The sequence below is a fragment of the Falco punctatus genome (genome assembly GCF_963210335.1).
Source record: "Falco punctatus genome assembly, chromosome: 7".
NCBI classification, from domain to species: Eukaryota; Metazoa; Chordata; class Aves; order Falconiformes; family Falconidae; genus Falco; species Falco punctatus.
In genome coordinates this window covers 11,670,700-11,688,850 of record NC_137587.1, presented here as the reverse complement: position 1 = coordinate 11,688,850, position 18,151 = coordinate 11,670,700, and the positions used below count along the sequence as shown (strand labels likewise).

Below are 18,151 nucleotides of genomic sequence, written 5' to 3'. Positions count from 1 at the left end.
CTGTGCTGGTACTGAACTTAAAATAAGAGAGAGAGCTGTTTCTGACAGAGCATCTCAGCTGCTATCTGATCTTAATTTCCTGTAGCATTTTTTTTTAATAGCTGTTTACTGTGTTGGTCTCAAAGGTGGAACCTACAGACACGCTTCAGAAACTAGGTAGACCAGATGAACTTTGAAATCCAGCATACCTCTTGGCAAGCATGTAAGGTCTTTCACAGTTACCTTAAGGCGAGAGGGCATATTATGAAATTTTAGTATACTGCAGAGTGCTTGGATTGTAAATGACATACAAAGCAGATGCTCAGTTCTGTACTATGTAAAATAGTTGTTTAATCTTTCATTCTTGTGTTTCTGTAATCGTGCATTCAGTAGTGCAGTGTGTGTGTGTGTCAGGCCTTCTCATAAGGGGACGTTTTCTGCCTTGCACTAGCGTAACTGCCAGTCAGGTATGTCTATAGTTTGCCTGGGACTTTGATTTGTCACAGGATCCGGATAATGCTTCGATAATATGGCTAAGAAAGTGCCTAAGAGCCCATCTTTGCTCCAGACTGTAATTCTTCATTCTGTATTTTCCAGCTGTAATTCATGACCCAGGGTTGAATGACGGCCCTTGCTGTCGCGTAAAGAAGTGCATGTTACAGACACTGGCTCTAACCTTAAACAAAACAGAACTACTCCCGAGTCCCATAATAAGGAGGACGTTTCACATGCTTCTGCCTCCAGCAGTTTTTTCCCCGTGCAGCGGGTTAGCGCCCAGCGCCGCTGCCTGCCGGATGGGACCCCCGGTGCCCCCGGCGGCGGCCCGGGGCTGGGACCCCCGGTGCACCCGGGGCCGGCCCCCCCGCTGGGCGCTTCTTCCCCTTCCGTGGTTTGTCCTTTCGAATGCGTTGCACGGCCGGAGCCAAGCGCAGGCAGGGAAAGGCTTGGCAGGTCGGCCCTGCCGCGGGGACGACTCCTCAGTACTGCCGAGTAATTCCTGCGCTTCCCAAGTACATTATCTGTTATTTTGCAGATTTTCACAGTACTCTAGTAAGATGACGGGCGCGTTTCCCCCCGGCACGCAGCGCCCTCCGTCCCCGCAGAGGGGCACGCCTGCTGCCCGCCGCGGGGGCCGTGCCCGGCTGCCTTCAGGGCCCCGCTCGCTGCCGGGCGGGCTGCGGGGAAGGGGGCAACGGCCGCTGGCACCCGCCCCGGGGTCTCTCCCGGATGGGCCGCGGCCCCGCAGCGTGGCCGGCCCCGGCGGGACCCCCCCGGCCCGGGGCGCGGTGGCGGGCTGCAAGCGCCGCCCCGGCGGGCGGTGTGACGGGCGGTGCCGCCCGGCTGCTCGCCTCCCTGGGCCGCGGCGGGCCCGCTGCCGCCCTCCCCCGGCGCCGCGGCGGGCGGGAGGATGGAGCAGGGGCTGTCCGCCATCACCCTCTACTGCGCGCCCGCCGCCGGCCCCGCGGCTGCCTCCTGCGCCATGGAGCCCGAGCAGGTGAGCGGGGCGCCCGGCGGCGGGGCCCGGGGCAGCCCGCTCCGCGGGGGAGGGGGGCAGGCCCCTCGGGGCGGCGGCGCTGGGGTCCGTCCGGGGCGTGGGTGGCGGTGGCGGCCTGAACCCCCCCGGGCCGGGGCTGGGCGCGGGGGGAGCCCCCGGCGCGGGCCGGTTCTCGGTGGGGGTGGCGGGGCGCGGGGGCCTGGCCGCGGGCTCGGCCTGCCGGGCCGCCCGCCCTTCCCTCCAGCGCTCCGTAATTACCGGAGCGCGGCGCCTCGGGTGTCAGCCGGGGCCGGCAGACAATGCCCTGACAAACGAGCCTGATGAATATTGCATCGGGGCAGGCTGCCGCCTCCCGCCGCCCTGCCAAGGCCACCGGGGCCGCCGGCTCCCGGTTAGAGCGCTCCCGGTGGGAGCGGCCCCCCAGAGCCCTCCCGTCCGTGGGGCCGGTGCCGGCGCCGCGCCCCGAGCCGCTCGGCGGGGGGGGGGCCCTGCAGTCGGCGCTCGCCCTGTTACTGTGCCTTCCGTTTGAGAAGGGCTCATGCTGTTTAATTTCGGTTGAAACGCAAGGCTGGAAAGTAGGCGATAGAGAAAAAAATACCAACCCCAACCAACCCACCCACTCCCCCCCCCAAAAAAAAAAAAAAAAAATTAAAAGCCTAGCCAGGGAAAGCAACACAAATGAAATCGGTAAGGCAGGCAAGATAACACGGCTAGAAATATTTCTTATTATTACCAGCCTTTTAGTAGCACTGTCGGGTGAGTCGAGCTGTGTAAATTGAATTATTCATCTTTCTGAGGGAGAGCGGACATTGCAACTTCAGCGTTTTGGGTCATAAGTTTTTGCAAGGAGACCTGAGCCCAGTGGCTTCCAAGATGCCAAAGTGACCAGCCTGCTCTCCCTCTTTTTTTGCTTTTTTTCTCCTCGCTTTGATGAAACTTGACGTTATTGCATCACCTAGTATGAGTAGTGTGAGCTCTCCTAGCTTACGTGTAGGTGTCCTGGCACACCTCATCCTTAATCATCATTTATTTATTTTAATGGCGTTTTGGATGTGGCTGAATTTCCATTGCGCTGGGTGTTGTACCAGCGCTGTCAGAATGTGTCCTGGTCGCACGCGGTTTCTGGCTAAAGGCTGAGGTGAGAGGGTGGGTGTGAAGAGGGTGAACAAGGAGCAGCGGTTTCATACGCTGACTTCCTGACGGGCAAGGTTTGCATGGGTGCCGTAAAGCCAAGAAAAATTCCAAGAGGGTATCTAAAAAGAAAAATAAGTCACTTTGCAGTGTTTCCCACGTGCGTTAAGAGTGTTAGCCAGCGTGGCAGAAGCACAAGGCCTTTGTGTCTAATTGTTGCGGGAACAGAAGCCAAAGTAAATACTTTTGTGGCACTCGGTTAAGACAAATGCTGAGTCTTTCAAGGTCCGTATAATGTGTTGGAAAGGGACAAGCCTGTGGAAAAAGATGAGGTGGGCAACCTGACCAAAGCCACGGACTAGAAGAATGATCTTTGTAACCACTTCTTGAATTGGAAAAGAAGTTCAGATGTGTAAAGGAAGATCAAAAGTGTAAAGCCCCCAAACAGGAGATGCTGTAACATTTGAGCTGTACAGATCTGTATCGCCACGGTTTTGGAAAGACAAAGAAAATTTGTTAATGCTGAACTTCCAGCTTGCAGCTGGGAAGGTTGGCTTTTATTGATGCTGTGCATGTAAAAATTAAAAGGACCAATGTTACAGTGAGGAGGACAACCACATCCAGGTTTGTTGACTAGGTAATCACAAAAGCAACAGCTGATATATATTGTTTTATTTAATGATTTAGGACTCTGAAACAGATTCGTTGTTCCTTGAGGAAACCCTACTGTCTCAAAGTACCACATTTGTCTGCAACTTTGTACCAGTACCAGCTACGCAGAGCTGCTTGCTGTAGGTAGTGTAAGTGGAGTGTGGGATGGCTGTGCAGGCAATTGAAGCCTGCTTTTTAAATTTTAACTACAATTTTTTTCTAAGTTAAAATATTTGAGGCGTTTGAGTTAAACAAGCCAAAATCAGATGAAGAGGCTGTGCCTTTAGGGCAACTTAAGGAGAGGCTGATGTTGCTTGCTGTGGTTAATCACAGCAATATTTGTGATGCTGTGTTGCAAAAAATAGTGCTCTTCAGCACTGTGACTAAACATGAAAAATGGCATCATTGTATGATGCCAATAAAGGAGCGTGAAATGTTCATAAAAGACTGATTCTGTGGTGCTCTTTGCTCCAAAAACTACAGAACTGAGTCACAGTAAGTGGTGCCCGCTTTTATAGCGGCAGCAAGGAGCGCTCCCTGTGCTTAGGTTGCTCCACTGTTCTCAGCGTTTGTACTTTTGTAGCTTTGCTGTTCTCCTCGTGCTCTGTTCCCGAGACTGATAGGCAGCAGAGAGAGTGCGCTGGGCCCCAGCGAGTCGGTTTGGTCTTTCTACATGAAAATGTAACTCTGCATGAAAATGTAATGCCATTTCAGCTTAATTACCCTATTGGAAACTTGCCGCTTCATTCTGCTGCGCTCCCCCAGGAAAATGCCCCAGATGTGCTGCGGTAGTTAAAGAAATGCTGGGGGAAGCTGAAATGACTTGCAGTTTTGAGAAGCGGAGGTATGAGAGCTGGGAGCGATGATGAATGTGTGCGCTCCCTCTCCACGCTGTAGCGCTTGGCACGTGATCTTTACCTTCCCTCCCTCTTCTCTATGGGCACGAGAAAAACCTGTGCCTGGAATGGAGGAAGCCGTTCTGCTCTCCACGGCCCCCTCCTGCCCCTCTCTGCTGTGCCCGCTGCCTTTCCCAGCTAACTGAGCCTGTTTGTGCCGCAAAGCTAATTTGCGTGATCTAGCATAAGAGATGGGAATGGTGATGCTGGGCTCGCAACAATGAAGGGATGTCTTACAGCTCTGTGATAAAATACATATTTTTATTAATAATTTTGAATTGTGACCTGTGGAGACCATTGAGTTTGCATAGGCAAGAAGTCGAAAATTGGAATGTGCCCATTTTATGTAGCCTGAATTCTGCGTACATGTACACACATCTCATTCCTTACGATACGGTTTCAAATAACACGAGCTCGTGCATTTTTAAAAACTTCCATGGTACGTTAAAAACATGTGGCTGGCATTTTCTACCTTCTGTGTCCTTCTCTGCATGACAGAAGCGTGTTCAGAACAGTTTTCTGCATTTGATGCAGTAGTATCTAAAAGCTCTGCCGAGGCAAAGTCTCTGTTTTGAGAGCTACAGTACAAAACCTTACTAAAATTCTCTGCCTGCAGGAGTTGCTAGCCTAAAGAATTTTTGATTGGCCTTTGAACTAGGAGTATATTTTTTAATGCTTGTGACCCAAAGACTGCATTGTAGCACTCAGCAGCTGGAAGAACAAACCCAGACATCGTACTTCTCTTTTTATATGTCTTTAGCCACAAAACTAAGGGTTGTTCTTTTAGCACCGTCCCTGGCACTCATCGTGATCGCTGCTGAAAGCCCACAGAGGCAGATGCATCTTTCTAAAGCTTGACCCCGGCTGCTTAGTTCTGCTTTATTCAGTTCTGTTGTGTCCTGGAGGTGTCTGTCTAAGCTTGCAAAGAGGTGGTGGCTACAGCCTATGAACTGCTTGATTAATTTCACTTGAGACTAATTCCAAAACCAAAGACACTTTTATATATTCACACGTATATGCTCATCCAATTACTTAAAGAAAAGTGTCCTGCTAAGAAACTCTTACCTATCACAGTGCTTTTTAGGAATAGATGTTTTTAATACCACCTGTGCATGCTGAAGTGAAGGCACTCATCTTTTTGTTATTTTTAGTGGAGAGATCAGTTTTCAGGTATCTGCAAACAATAATGTTTCAGTCGTATCTTTACCTACAGCCAAGCTCTTACAAATGTCCGTTGTATATACTAATCAATCTAAAATATTTTAAATACCTCATGATTTTTTTTAAGGAGGAGCTTTTCCAGTTCTGGAAGTGTGTACTTGACATAATGATTTTTTATTTTTCTTCTTTATAGCAACTTGCAAATGGAGATAGAGGCTTTGAGAATGTGGAGCTGGGTGTCATAGGAAAGAAGAAGAAAATTCCAAGGAGGGTTATTCATTTTGCAAGTGGAGAAACAATGGAAGAATATAGCACAGATGAAGAGGAAGATGAACAAGAGAAAAAAGATCTCTTGCCGCCTGTAGATCCTGTAGGTGTTTTACTTGATAAATTGCCACTTCTGGTTTACTGGGTAACTACCCATATTTTATACTTTAATTTTTGCGTCATAAATCTGATTTAGTACTTTGTATTAAAGATTCCCTTAATAAGATTGGTGCTAGGGACTGAGAAATCCGAGAAATATTCCTGAGTTGTTTTGTCCTGGAGTCCTTCTCCACTAAAGTAGCCCTTTTAATTAGAAATGGGTTTAATTTCTTCACGGTTCTGGTCTGTCCTCTCCAGCATTTCTCCCTCTAATAATATTTGCTTGGTGTCTCCTTGATTTGTATTATTCTTTAAAAAAATGCGCAGGGAAGGCATTTGTTTTCTGTTTGGTGACAGTGGAGAGTTGAACCTGTAATTTAGTGTTACCATACCAGCAATTTGATATGATTAAAAAAAGAGTATAGCAGGGAAAGAAACAAATGACTTGCAGAAATAAAAGGAAAACTGGTGTAATTCATAGTATGTGAAAAACAGGTTTTAAAGGACCTGCCTAGTCTTGTGTATGTAATGTTCATCTTCTTGTAAGCCATTAAGATGTTGCTTGACCTGTGAATGGAGTCTCCATTTATGGGGTCCAAATTCAAGTGGAGTTTTGACAATTGAAGCTGTCTCCAGTAGCGTGTGTCGTAGCTGCTAAAGTATGTTTTCCTTTTTGTCATGATTTTGGGTCTATACTTCGAGGTAACAGGAAATATATAGTGTTATATTCAGTTGGCATCTCTGACAATCTGGTTTGTGGTGATGATGGTGTATTTGCAAAGCTCAGAGCCGCGCGTGCCAGCTGTGGCAGCAGCAGCTCCCTGCTCTCTGGCAGTCAGCCCTAGAGAAGATCCACATCCTTCTCTTCATCTCTCCACATCACTGAGTCTCATGTTTCGTTTTTGACACCCCCACGAACTGGTGTCCCGGCCACCTCTTTTCTCTGCCCTCCTTACCCCAATAAGCTGGGTCTGCGGACCTGTTCCCTGCCTGCTGGTGGGCTCCCTTCCTGGCCCTCTCTGGGCTCTGTTGCCTGTATTGCGATAGAGGTGGAGGCTTGAAACTGGCTGGGTCCTTCCCGATGTGCTGGGAGCCGTTGCTTTGTGCAGCAGTTTGTCCCGCCTGGTTGCACGCTGGAGGCAGAGGCTGGTGTGTAGCTGCTCGTTCCCATGCTCCAGAGGAGAGTCTTGGTGTGCACCGAAACTGGTACCCTGTTTTCTACTTGGCGTTGCTGTTGAAATGACTTCTGCACCAGCATTTGGGAATCCATAATTAAGAAATGTTGTGGTTGAAGCTCTCAGCTCTCTTTTTTACTGTATAGTGGTAGGGCCTGTATTTATTTACATGCATATCCACCCTGGGAGAGCTTGCCCTTATTGAACAGACTGCAGTAAAGAGGTTGACTTTCTGCTCATTCTCTTTTGAAGAAGTGGTGAACCATAAGGGCTTTGCTTTGGGAGGGACTGTCAACTGGTTCTTTTTTCCCCCCTCTGTAAAATGAATTTGTCTTGAAGGGAAAAAAAAAAAAAGGTGGTTTGAGGACAGAGCTGCAGTGAGACTGTGGGCATTCAGCTGGGATTTGGTTCGTAGCAATTCACAGGTGAAGCTGTTGCACTTCATCTTGGATGGATTCATGGTACCACTATTTCTTTCTTGCTAGGTAGTTCTTGTTTACAACGAAAAGTAACATTAGCCTGAGAGCATGTAGGGTATCATCGGTATAAAATACACTTGACATTTTTAGTTTGAAAATAAAATGTATTGTACTCACAAACAGTGAGTAGATGTTAAGCTGCCTTGCTCAGTGGTTTTTTTTTATCTCTGCAAGGGTCTACAAAAAGAAATGCAAGAACTGTGAAACCTACTGAATATTATGGTAATGTTCAGGTATCTTCAGAGTCAGATCTGTTCCCCACTATGCAGGTCATGTCAGATATCCACGGATGTATAAGAGATTTTTCCCAACTATAATTAGCAGGGGACCAGATCTGCCATTTCTTCTCGGTAGAAGAGTTCCACTGTGGTGCAGCAAGGGAAGCCTCATAAGCCTTAATGTATGTGTTGTGAGGCCAGAGAAGTGCACGCTGCTGTAGAAATGGACATTTAACTAGAGAGCCCTCAAACGTGCACAACAGCCGGGAATGCGGCATGATTGTTCTCCTGCTCTCCTAACAAGGATTTTTTTTCTGAATAGCAAAAAGTATATTGCATGGCACAGTGACAATGGCTTTATTCTCCTTTTATAGCTTAATTTTTATTACCCTTTTTAATAAAAGGACCCCTCAGACCAGAACAGTTTATTGTGGAGCGCAGTATGCCTTATTATGTATTGCTTTTTACTTTGACAGAATTAACTTGATTAGAGCAAGGGTTGCCATTAAGTGAAGTTTACCTTACCTGCTGCATGCTTCGTGTATCCCAGCTGAGACACTCAACTGAGAAATGTTAGTCCAAGCAGAGCTTTGATGCTTTAGCCAACAGCTGCCTTACAAATCCTACAATAAAAACATTTTTATAAAAGCAATTAAAGTCAGTTTGCTGAGACCAGCATGTCTAAAACTTGTTATTTCAGTTGGGATATGAAAAAGTATGTTGCAAGTAATAGCTGTTTCTGGTCCAACTTATTTTTTAAAACAGCACATTTAATATTTTGAATAGAAACTTTGCATCATGAAATTTCAAAGCTCAGCTGGTATTGGCATCCTGGCAGCCTCTAAATTAGTTTAAGGGAAACAATTCTGATAACTTCTATAGGTCAGCACTCACTTCATTAACATTCTTGGACTGGAGTGTCCATTCTGTTGTATTTTGGTTGCTGGTTTTTTTTAAAGAATGAATTGAATCTAGAACACAGGGTATGCTTAATACATTTCCCCCTGGATTTTTTAGATAGTAGCATTCAGTATTATCTGTGTGTTCTCATATTAAAACATAGATGCTTTAATTACGTAAATGCTTTAATTTTAACTGAAACTTCTAGTCTGTCTAGAAAGACTTAGATGCTTACACTTTATATGTAAATCTCATTTTGCACCTGTCCACCAAAACTTTATTTTGTTGTAACTAAACTTCCCTAACCTGTTTTAGAAGATAATCTTTCTGTTTATCCTTGGAGGGCTGCTTGCTATAAGCTCTTTGTTGCATTCAACTATTACATGAATAGGCAGAAAGTGGAGTGTAAATCTTTGCAGAGCAATTGTCAGTAATGTAACTGTTGGTGATAACCTTGGAATTCATCCTGAGAACATCTCTGCAACAAAGCACCAGAAGAGATTTAATTTTATTAACCTTCAGTGCTCAGAAAGATTGAAACACGTTTTTGCAGGGAGATTATCTTGATATCCTGTAGTTAAAAGGAGCTTAACTTCAAATAGCAAAAAGTCCTCTCTTGAGGACTGATAAACATTTTTCTTTTAACAGTTTGGGGATGAGGGAGAAAAATAGTGACTGACCAAGTAATGGCTACTCATAATATGGCAGAAGCTTTTTGATGGAGGATGGTGTGTGTGTCTCTGATGTTGTTTTCACTGGCTTGTCTTAGGTGCCACAGTTTGACATGGTGCATACACTAAAAGACCTGTTACAGCAATGGCCAGTCAGTAGTTAAACTAATTTGAAATGCATCTTGGCACAGTAAACAGTGGAAAAGTATCTATTTGGTGGTGTATATTAACTCTTAAATACGGGATTTGTTTTTTCTTAAATCAGGAAATTATTTTTTCCTTTATTTTGCCATTTTCTCTGGCAAAGATAAACCCTGCGTTCTTCGGAAAGTTCAAGTGTTATTAGGGACTGACTGAAATCTGGCAAGTTCAGGGGAGTGCGTGTGTGCTCCATTCGGTAGTACTGTACTAGGAAACAAAATCATGTTCTGTTAGACCAGAACCCCCTTGGTTTTATCAATGGTTGAATCCATTGTGCTCATTCCTATTTAAAATGCAGCACTTGGATTAAAGTGGTACGTTAAGATTTTTTGTAATTTAAAAACCAGTTGTCATAACCATTGTGTTTCCTATTTGAAACAACAAAATAAAGTCAGGAAAGCTGAATAGTATAATTAAGCATTGTAGAAACGTGTACTAAAGAGGCTGATGGTGGGAGACATCCTGTCCCCTTATAATAAGCCAGTGTCCTGTGTTTCATACTGCTGCCCCTTGTTTCCAGTCAAGACATAGAGTATTACTGTGGCCTTGCATTGATGAAAGACTGAACATTAAGGCTTCTTTGGCCAAAGGAGGTTGATGTACAGTGTCTGGGTGTGTGGTTCTTACTGAGCATTAGTAGGACCTGACTTGGGTACTGTTTTCTGTACCACTCAGTGCATTAAAGCTGCTTCACGGAGTAGGGTTAGTTTGTACTGAGCCATTGCCTAACGGCCCCGTTCATATCACCCGAGCAGTTCTGATTTTCTCCAGTACCTCTTCTCGCCTCACATTGCCACTCCTGCTTCAGTCTCCGAGGTGCTCTGGGAAACCACCCAGACGTACCCTTGGGAAGTGAAGGGGGAAGAAAATAAAGGAGAGTTACTCCTTGGAGGTGTTCCCTTGTTCCTGGTTGTTCTTGGTGGTTTACTTCCCGAGGCATCTCCTTTCTCCTCTTGAATTCGTGTGAAGTAGCTTCTCTCATGGTTTTGTATTGCCTTTTGAGATACTTCAAAGGATGCTCCTTTTTTAAATTCAGGGGACCGGCAAAGCCTTGCTTGGCAGGGGTGAAGAAGCATCTTGCGGGGCTTTGTCAGAGAGCAGAGGTTTCCATGAAGCTGAACTTAAAGTGCTTCCAACGTACCAAAGTGGTTTTTAATTGCGGTCGGGGAACAGTGGAAATAGAACCTCTGTGTCTGCCAAGCCTCAGATGTTCCCTACATGTGTGTTGCCACAAACGTGTTGCAATACTCTGTGTCTGAGTTAGTTCTGTCACGTTGAAGTTCAGCTGGTCTTTTCACTCTTAAATGTTCCAGGGGCTCTTGTAGCTTCTTGCCTACAGCCGCGCAACAGGTCCGTTTGTCCTGCACGCTGTGTTGAATGCTTTTTCATCTTGTCACCTCATTATGAAGGATTGTACAGAACCTCGTCAATGCCATTATTTGCACCTGTGGCAACAAGCTTTTCCAGCACTTTTCTTGACTTCCTCAACTGAACAAACTCCAAAATGATTGTTGTTAGCCTGTCTGCCAACTGAGTGCGTAATCATCGAGCTGGATGCACAACGAGGTGCTTTTGTGCAGGCAGGATAGCAAGCTGGTTTTGCTTACATTTTTACCTTGGCAGGACATTTTCCATGCCCGCTGCCAAAAATATGTAGCATCTGGCTTTTTTCAGCCTGCTCAACTTGAGGTTCTGGCTTGACAGATGATTTCTTGCTGCCACTGATTTGTAGAGGCTGTGCTTGGAAAACACCAAAGTCCTGTAGCTTGCGTACGTGCGTACTGAGGCTGTCCCAACGAATCCCTATAGCCATATTATTTACAGTCATATTGGTTGTCCTGTACAGATAGCTATTAAATAAGATCACAGAAAATGCTTACTGTCACAGTGTTTAGCAACAGGTTATAAACACATAGGGAACTGATGGAGTTAATGGGTTTCATGTAATAAAAGCTGACACTCTTAATTGCTGCTTTCTACAGGGAAAGTACCTCTACAGAGATCTTGCCTGAGTACAACAGACCGTAACTATAAACATGTTTTAGGTGACTATGAAATTCGAGTTTGCCCTTGCACAGAAGTGAAAGCCTACAGCTCCTTCCCCATTAAGACTGGAATCTGCTTTTCTCCTTCTCCTTTTTATTACATGGCTTGTTTTTAATTTCTTTTCAAAGAGAGATACAGCCTCTTTCCTTAGCGAAGAGGATAGTGTAGGTATGCCTGTTAAGTTTCTAACTTTCCTTTAAGTTCCTGTGTGGAAGTATCTCAATTTGTCTGGAGGTTGCAGTGCTTTCTCTGTGGCAGCAAAGACACCACAGTTGTGCAAAGGGCAGCTCCTCCTCGTCTTCCTGGCCAGTCCTTCCTAAAGAGTCTGTCCACTGCAGCGCTCCAGTCGTGCAAGCCGTCCACTGCCTCTCTGGGGATCCCAACAAGATCCCAGCCCTGCAGCTGCACACAGGTCTCCATTTCCGTGTGTTCATGCCCCATGCTGCGTGCCTTAGTGTGCAGGCACTTCAGAGAGACTTCCTTGCTCATGCAAATGCTTGGGGTGACCCCACTTGAGCCCTGTTTTGTTGGTTTTGTGTTCCTCGTCATTCACGCCACCCCAGGCGCTTTCCTTGTCAGCCTGTCCATTGCTGCCTCAGAGCTGCGGTAGCTCTTCCTCCCTCACGGTTCCTAGTTTTGTTCCTCAGATGCAATTCCAAATGGCAATTTGTATGCAGTTGTAAATACTTGGAAGTGGTCCCTTGCTCAGGGACCACTTTGAAGGTTTGGTTTTAAATAGTCTTTTGCAGCTTTCTCATTATTGTAATGAGGGGCTACTTGGATAACCCACTTCTCTTCTAGGGCTGATGGAATTCAGAACATTATGGAAAGGTCTTTCTAGCTATAGGAGTTACCTTGGGATTGAGGTGGATGCTTGTCTTTTCCCAAGTCTGGGAGCAGGAAACAAAACTCAATGAAACAGATTTTCCCAGATATAAACTGCGGTTATATTTATATCTTAGGGTGATACTTTGCTTCATGCATGTCTGGTCTGGACTTACTTTAAAGCAAGAATATTGTGGTAGCTGGCAAACGGGAAGCATTGCAGATCTTTCTTCTCAATCTGTTTGAGCTTTTTCATGTATTAGTAAGAGCCATGAACAAACAGTTCTATGTATTCATACTACTATTGTTCTTACAGACAACGCTCACATGGGGCCCCTACTTGTGGTTTCACATGCTGCGAGTTGCCACATCAACCTTATCAGGTATTGCTTTATGTAATTTTTGGGTAAGCCAGTAGTGGAATATTGAAAGTCATGTTCACAGACCATAAATCATCTTTGTGAGCTACTGGCCATTTTTTTCAAAACTACGAATGAACCTGTATTTTAACGTGTAGAGACATATTCTCTTGCCTTAGACACCTTTTTTTTTTTTTTTTTTACTTTCAATCAACAACTCTTGAATGGAAGAACAAACAGGAAACACCCTTTTGCTGAACACTTTTTTCCCCCCTTTTCCTCCATTAGCATTGGGAAGGGAGTGTATCAGCTTTCTATTTGGTTTTGTATGGAAGCATTTTGTGTGACGTTATCTGAAAAGAATGCTGTTTGGAGTAACTAAACTGACAGTTTTTATGAAGACAACTAATAATTATCCCATCTAGTTGTGTGCATTACAACAGACTTCTGAGGTTACAAAATAAAAATAAGGCTGTTGTCAAGAGTCTTAAACTCATTGCATAGAAGTTTATTTGACATGTGGACCTCACAAAATTCTGCCAAGTTTTAAAAATACTTGTCCCAGTCTATGTTCCTCCCAAGGTGTAAAGTACCTTTATTGGTTTTTTTGACAAATGTGGAGTTTCTGTCACTGTATATCTAATTTTGTGTATTTTTAAAAAAACTGTAGGCAGTTTATTTTATTAACTAACTTATCCTTACTTTTAGAAGTGCTTTTGCTCTAATGTACAGTGTAATTCCATTCCTTGTCATATCTGTTCTTCATGCACAAAGATACTGCTTTCCTTTTTTCAGAAGTCTTTTATTAATTTGAAGATTAGTACTTCCTTCTTCCCACTTCAGTTTTGCTTCTTACATTTGTAATTCGAACTGGTCTTCTGCACAGAGCTCTAGATGCCAGCATATCTGTAAAGTTAGTTATTGTGAATATTCATTGAAGCAGTCAATTGCCAACTTCGAATTTGTTTTCCCTGAAGACAACTAACTCCTTTGCGTCCTCGGCAGATTTGTAATTTGAAGTGCAATATATTTGGCTTCCTGCTTGCCTTTACTCAAGCAGCAGTGCTGTAGCCATCACCCTGGTAGAGACGGACTGACACAAACCCCTGGTTCCACACTTGTGACACTGCATTACCTGTTCTAGCAGAGCAGTGCTGCGTGTAGCCTCCAGCTTGAAAGCTGAGACAGCTGAAACCTAAATATTTTATTAATCCATTAGGATGCAACACAGAAGAACATTGTTAAAACTCCTACTGACTTGAAGTATGCATGTATCAATAAATAACTCTCTAGTTCACTGGGTCCGTTAGACTGAAGTGCCAGTGCAATTGGTAGCCACGTATTTTTGTCTAACCTTACTTGTCAGTTCCAAGTTCAGTTAAAGGCTTATCCTTTAACCGTTTCCCTAGCAAAACAAACCGGGGTTCAAAGCTGAAACCAGTAGAATTCAAACAAACGCCGCCACCATCTATATTTTCGTTGACTTCCATGTTCTTCTCCTTTCATTCATTCTTTATCTTAAAGGACAATTACTGGTATATTGGGCTAATAATTACATACAAGTAGATTAGCCTAGCAGATTTTGGTTTTTCTTTTGTGTGAAGTAGGACTATGGAAAACCATTCAGGAAAGATGAGGATGCCTTTTAAAATAAAACCGTGCTTAAGAATTTTCTTCTAGATACTAATCATATGTAAACCTCTCTTTATTTTTTTTAGTGTGTGATTTCCTGGGAGAAAAGATTGCATCTGTGCTGGGGATAAGCACGCCAAAATACCAATATGCCATTGATGAGTATTACAGAATGAAGAGAGAGGTATGTGTGTGAGATGGGGCTCTTACCTTCCTTTTCTCCAACTTGCCTTCCCTGGTATTTTTTTTTTTTTTAAAAAAAGAAATTAATTTGTATTCCAGCATTAAAATGAGGGTTTAGAACGCCTATTTCAGTTTGCCTTCAGTTTTCATTTGACAAACGATTAATGCCTGCCTATACATCAGCCTTTTCTCACCAGTTTATCAGTTAGAACGGGCTGGGTCCCGCTTGTACAATGCATTTTCAAGTCAAGCGTGAGGAAGTTGGATGGAGCACTGGGCACTGCAAAGGGGTGGCTGCTAGGAGTATACTTCCAACTCTTAAAACCTGTTCAACAAAGTGTCAAGGGTAAAGGCTACCATTTGTTCTAAACTATAACTGGAAATGACTGATAGGTAGTCAGTGCTTTATGCAAAAAAAGCCTTAATAATTTTTATTTGAAAGAGAGAGGAAACCTATTTAAAGCTTTACTATGATTTTTTTATTTTTGATAGCTTTTTATCATTGAGCTGAAAAAGCTTTAGAGAAGGTAGACCTATTGCTGTTGACTAAAAAGTGCTTGTCTAGACACATGATTTTTTTTGGTGTTTATTTACCACAGTTTAATCCTTCACTTTGGGTGATTTTATTTTTTCTCCATAAAAGGAATTCTGGAATATACCTCATTTTATTACCAACTAATGCCTGTTTTTTAGCGGAGCAGACATCCTTGCCTCCTAATAGGAACTGGTATACTCTTACGGAAAGACTTCAATTGAACGTAAGTAAGCGGTAAACAGTAGCTTACAAATCCAGTTATCTATTTTTAGGAGGAAGAGGAGGAACAGGAAAACAAGATGTCGGAAGAAGCAGAAAGACAGCATCAGGAACAGCAGAACAAGCCCCAGGCTGAAGCTCCTGTCCGGACAGACCAGCCTGAAGCAACAGCATGCACTTCATTTGTGAATGTAAACTTTGAAAACGAGGGAGATGGCCAGTCCGTTGGGGAAAACAAACAAGATGTAGTTCCTGTCCCTCCTTAAGTGTAAAGGTCTGTATAATGTAGGAAATAGGAAGTGTCAGGTGTCACAATCTGGCTATAAGGAGCAGGAAAAATAGGATTATACTTGTTCAGTGAAATAACAACTTCTAGCATTCTTATTGATCAGGAGAGAGCTAGGCAGTATCTGTTCAGTCTGTCTGCCTAATAAAGGCTGAGGTGTTCTGCCAAACTGGCACTTCAGTTAAAATGAAAATTGCACTACAAACATTTGGTCTAAAATTGAATGTGTGAGCTAATTTCTGTGGAAAGAAGTAAAAATGTCTTTTCCTTGAATTGCTGTGTCTGTAACCCCTGTGGATTGCAGATGCAGTGCTGCTTCCTACTTCTAAAACACCTATTTCTGATTTGCACATTGTTTGCAACTTGGCTCTCTGTGAATAGATTAATAGGAATCAATACCCTGTAACTCAAGTCATTATAATAGTGTCTTATTTCCCCTATTTATTGTCACTATTGTATGCATGTATTTTTTTTCTGTTGTTGTTTAACACGAGATAATGTTAGATTTAATGTTAATTAGATTTAAGGGTCCACTGACTTTTTTTTTTTTAATTAAAGAAAAACATTAAAGGAGGCTGTAAACACCCTTAAGAACTTACTGACAAGTACCAGCACTTTTGGAGGCTGATAGTGCTCAGCTGTTCCATTCAGTGCTGCAGCCAAGTACAGAACTAGCATCAGTGTAAGATGTTCTCACTCCCAAGTCCAAAAACAAAGAGATCCACCTGCTTGAATACTTCACATTGCTCCCAGCAGTCTGGGAAACAAACTAAGGTCTTGCTAAATTATACTGAATGCACCAGACACTGCCTACATTACCAGTCTAGAACTATGAAAACTTTTTTGGACATAGTTTACCTGAGTCAGTGTACTTGATTAACCTAAACAGAGTACTTGTTTAGTGTTAAATTACCAGTAAGGGATGTGCCATTGCAAGTGTAACCCCTTTAGCACAGAATACATGAATAACTAGAAATCACAAAACCAAACTTATGATTCTTTTTCTTAAATAAACAAAACTTCGTTGCAGTCCTGCAACAACAGTAACTTTTTTTTTTTTTTGTCTAAGTGAAATGCAGGTAGCTCCAAAGCTTTTAAATAGCCCCAAATACCAATTAAGGTTATTTTAACTGCAATGACTGTCATTTTGCTGTGGCTTGTAAAAGGTGACTCATTTACTTTGTGACAATCAGATGTCAGTGCCCCAGTCACTTTTGTTACAGAACTATTATAGATAAAGGAGCAGAGAACCTGTACTAGTTACCATGTAAAACATTACTTCAGTGAAATTTTGTGCTGGGTATCATCATATGTCCCTGGCCTTGGTCCCACTACCAACTGAGGAGCCTGACGTAACACCAGAGGCCGGCTGACTTGGCTATTAGTTTCCAGAGTTCAGTTATATATTTCAGACAACCCTCTGCCTGTAGAGCACAAGTTCCCTCTCCTCTCATCTGCCCTTACCATTCCAGCACTACAGAAGGTCTTCTGAGGAGGATTCATCAGCTCTATTCCATCCCTTTTGATACTCTGTTCTTTGCCTCTTTTTGAATTGTAAGACAGAGGGTGCTGACAGCTGTGTAAAGTCATTCCTTAGCCCAAAACACCTGCAAGGGAGAGTTGGTTCAACACCTGGGGAACACACAGAAAAGCAGCTTGTTGAGAGTTCTTATACTGTCAGAGGTAGAAAGCCTCATGTAGCTCAAGGGTAAAAACTTTACAGCTGAAGGATATTTTGCTTTTCTGCCAAGACATTAGTGTCAGTTGTGTTGGTTTCCCCTCCCCCCATTATCTGTTGCATCAGAAATGGTCTCACTGCCTTGGGTTTAAACTTCTTTGTATAAAATACTGTATTACTCACTGTGCCTTAACTTAATCCTTCCTTCAGTTTTTTGCAAACTGTATGAAAGTGGTTACTTTCATAATGGTTTAATTTTTCTGTAAATGCATTAATCTGTTATTTTATATTTAATATAATTTTTGAACTGGAAGTTGGCTATGGCTTTTCTTTTAAAATTGTGTGGTCATTGAAACTTTACGTCTGCACACAGGTGCATGTGCCTGTTCATAGTTTCCATCTACTGAGTCACACATCCTGGTGGAATATTCAGGTGCTGAAATTCAAAATACTATACTATCTCCACCCCTTCCTTACAATCTCATGTAGTAGTTTTTAGCATATTCAGTGTGTTCAGCACTACTCAGATTAATAAATAAAGCAGGATTGCAACCACCTCTGGCCTGGAGCTATTGTAATTTCATCGGGAAGATGAAACATTTCTACAGCTGTGTTAAAGAGTAAGAGTTTCACTGCTTTAACTTCTGCTGTAGCTCAGCTGTACAATTAAGTTAGCAATATAAAATACTTGCACAGGTGGTTCAGTTGGTGAAAACCTTTATACAAGTGTTTGGACTAGCTTTAAATAGACGTAAAGCTAGTGCGGTTTTATTTTTGTTAATAAACCTCTTAAGAATTAGGTAACTACTCATCAGTTAAGTAGTTATTTACTTACCCTTTCTGTTAGACACATAAAGCTGGACATACATGTAGAACAAAAAGGCTGAAACTCTTTACCTCTTACTGAAGACTTCTGCCTTTACAACAGAATGCGGTGGGAGGCTTGGGATGGCCAAGTGGATACAGGCCAGTGCTGAAGATACCAAGAGCCACATCTTTACTTTCACGATAAATTCACATTTAGAAAGGCATATTCAGATAAGGATAGGGCTTGGTACACAGGGA

General features: G+C 43.4%; 1 protein-coding gene across 1 annotated transcript; it reads left to right on the top strand.

Annotated features, from left to right (window-relative positions):
* Nucleotides 1-1,146: 1,146 nt before the first annotated feature.
* Nucleotides 1,147-17,399, top strand: FAM177A1 (family with sequence similarity 177 member A1). The gene is made up of 5 exons (XM_080395143.1): nt 1,147-1,474; nt 5,507-5,683; nt 12,511-12,577; nt 14,272-14,369; nt 15,176-17,399. The coding sequence occupies exons 1-5, from the start codon at nt 1,388-1,390 to the stop codon at nt 15,386-15,388; spliced, it is 642 nt and encodes a 213-aa protein (XP_080251269.1). The 5' UTR covers nt 1,147-1,387; the 3' UTR covers nt 15,389-17,399.
* Nucleotides 17,400-18,151: the final 752 nt, after the last annotated feature.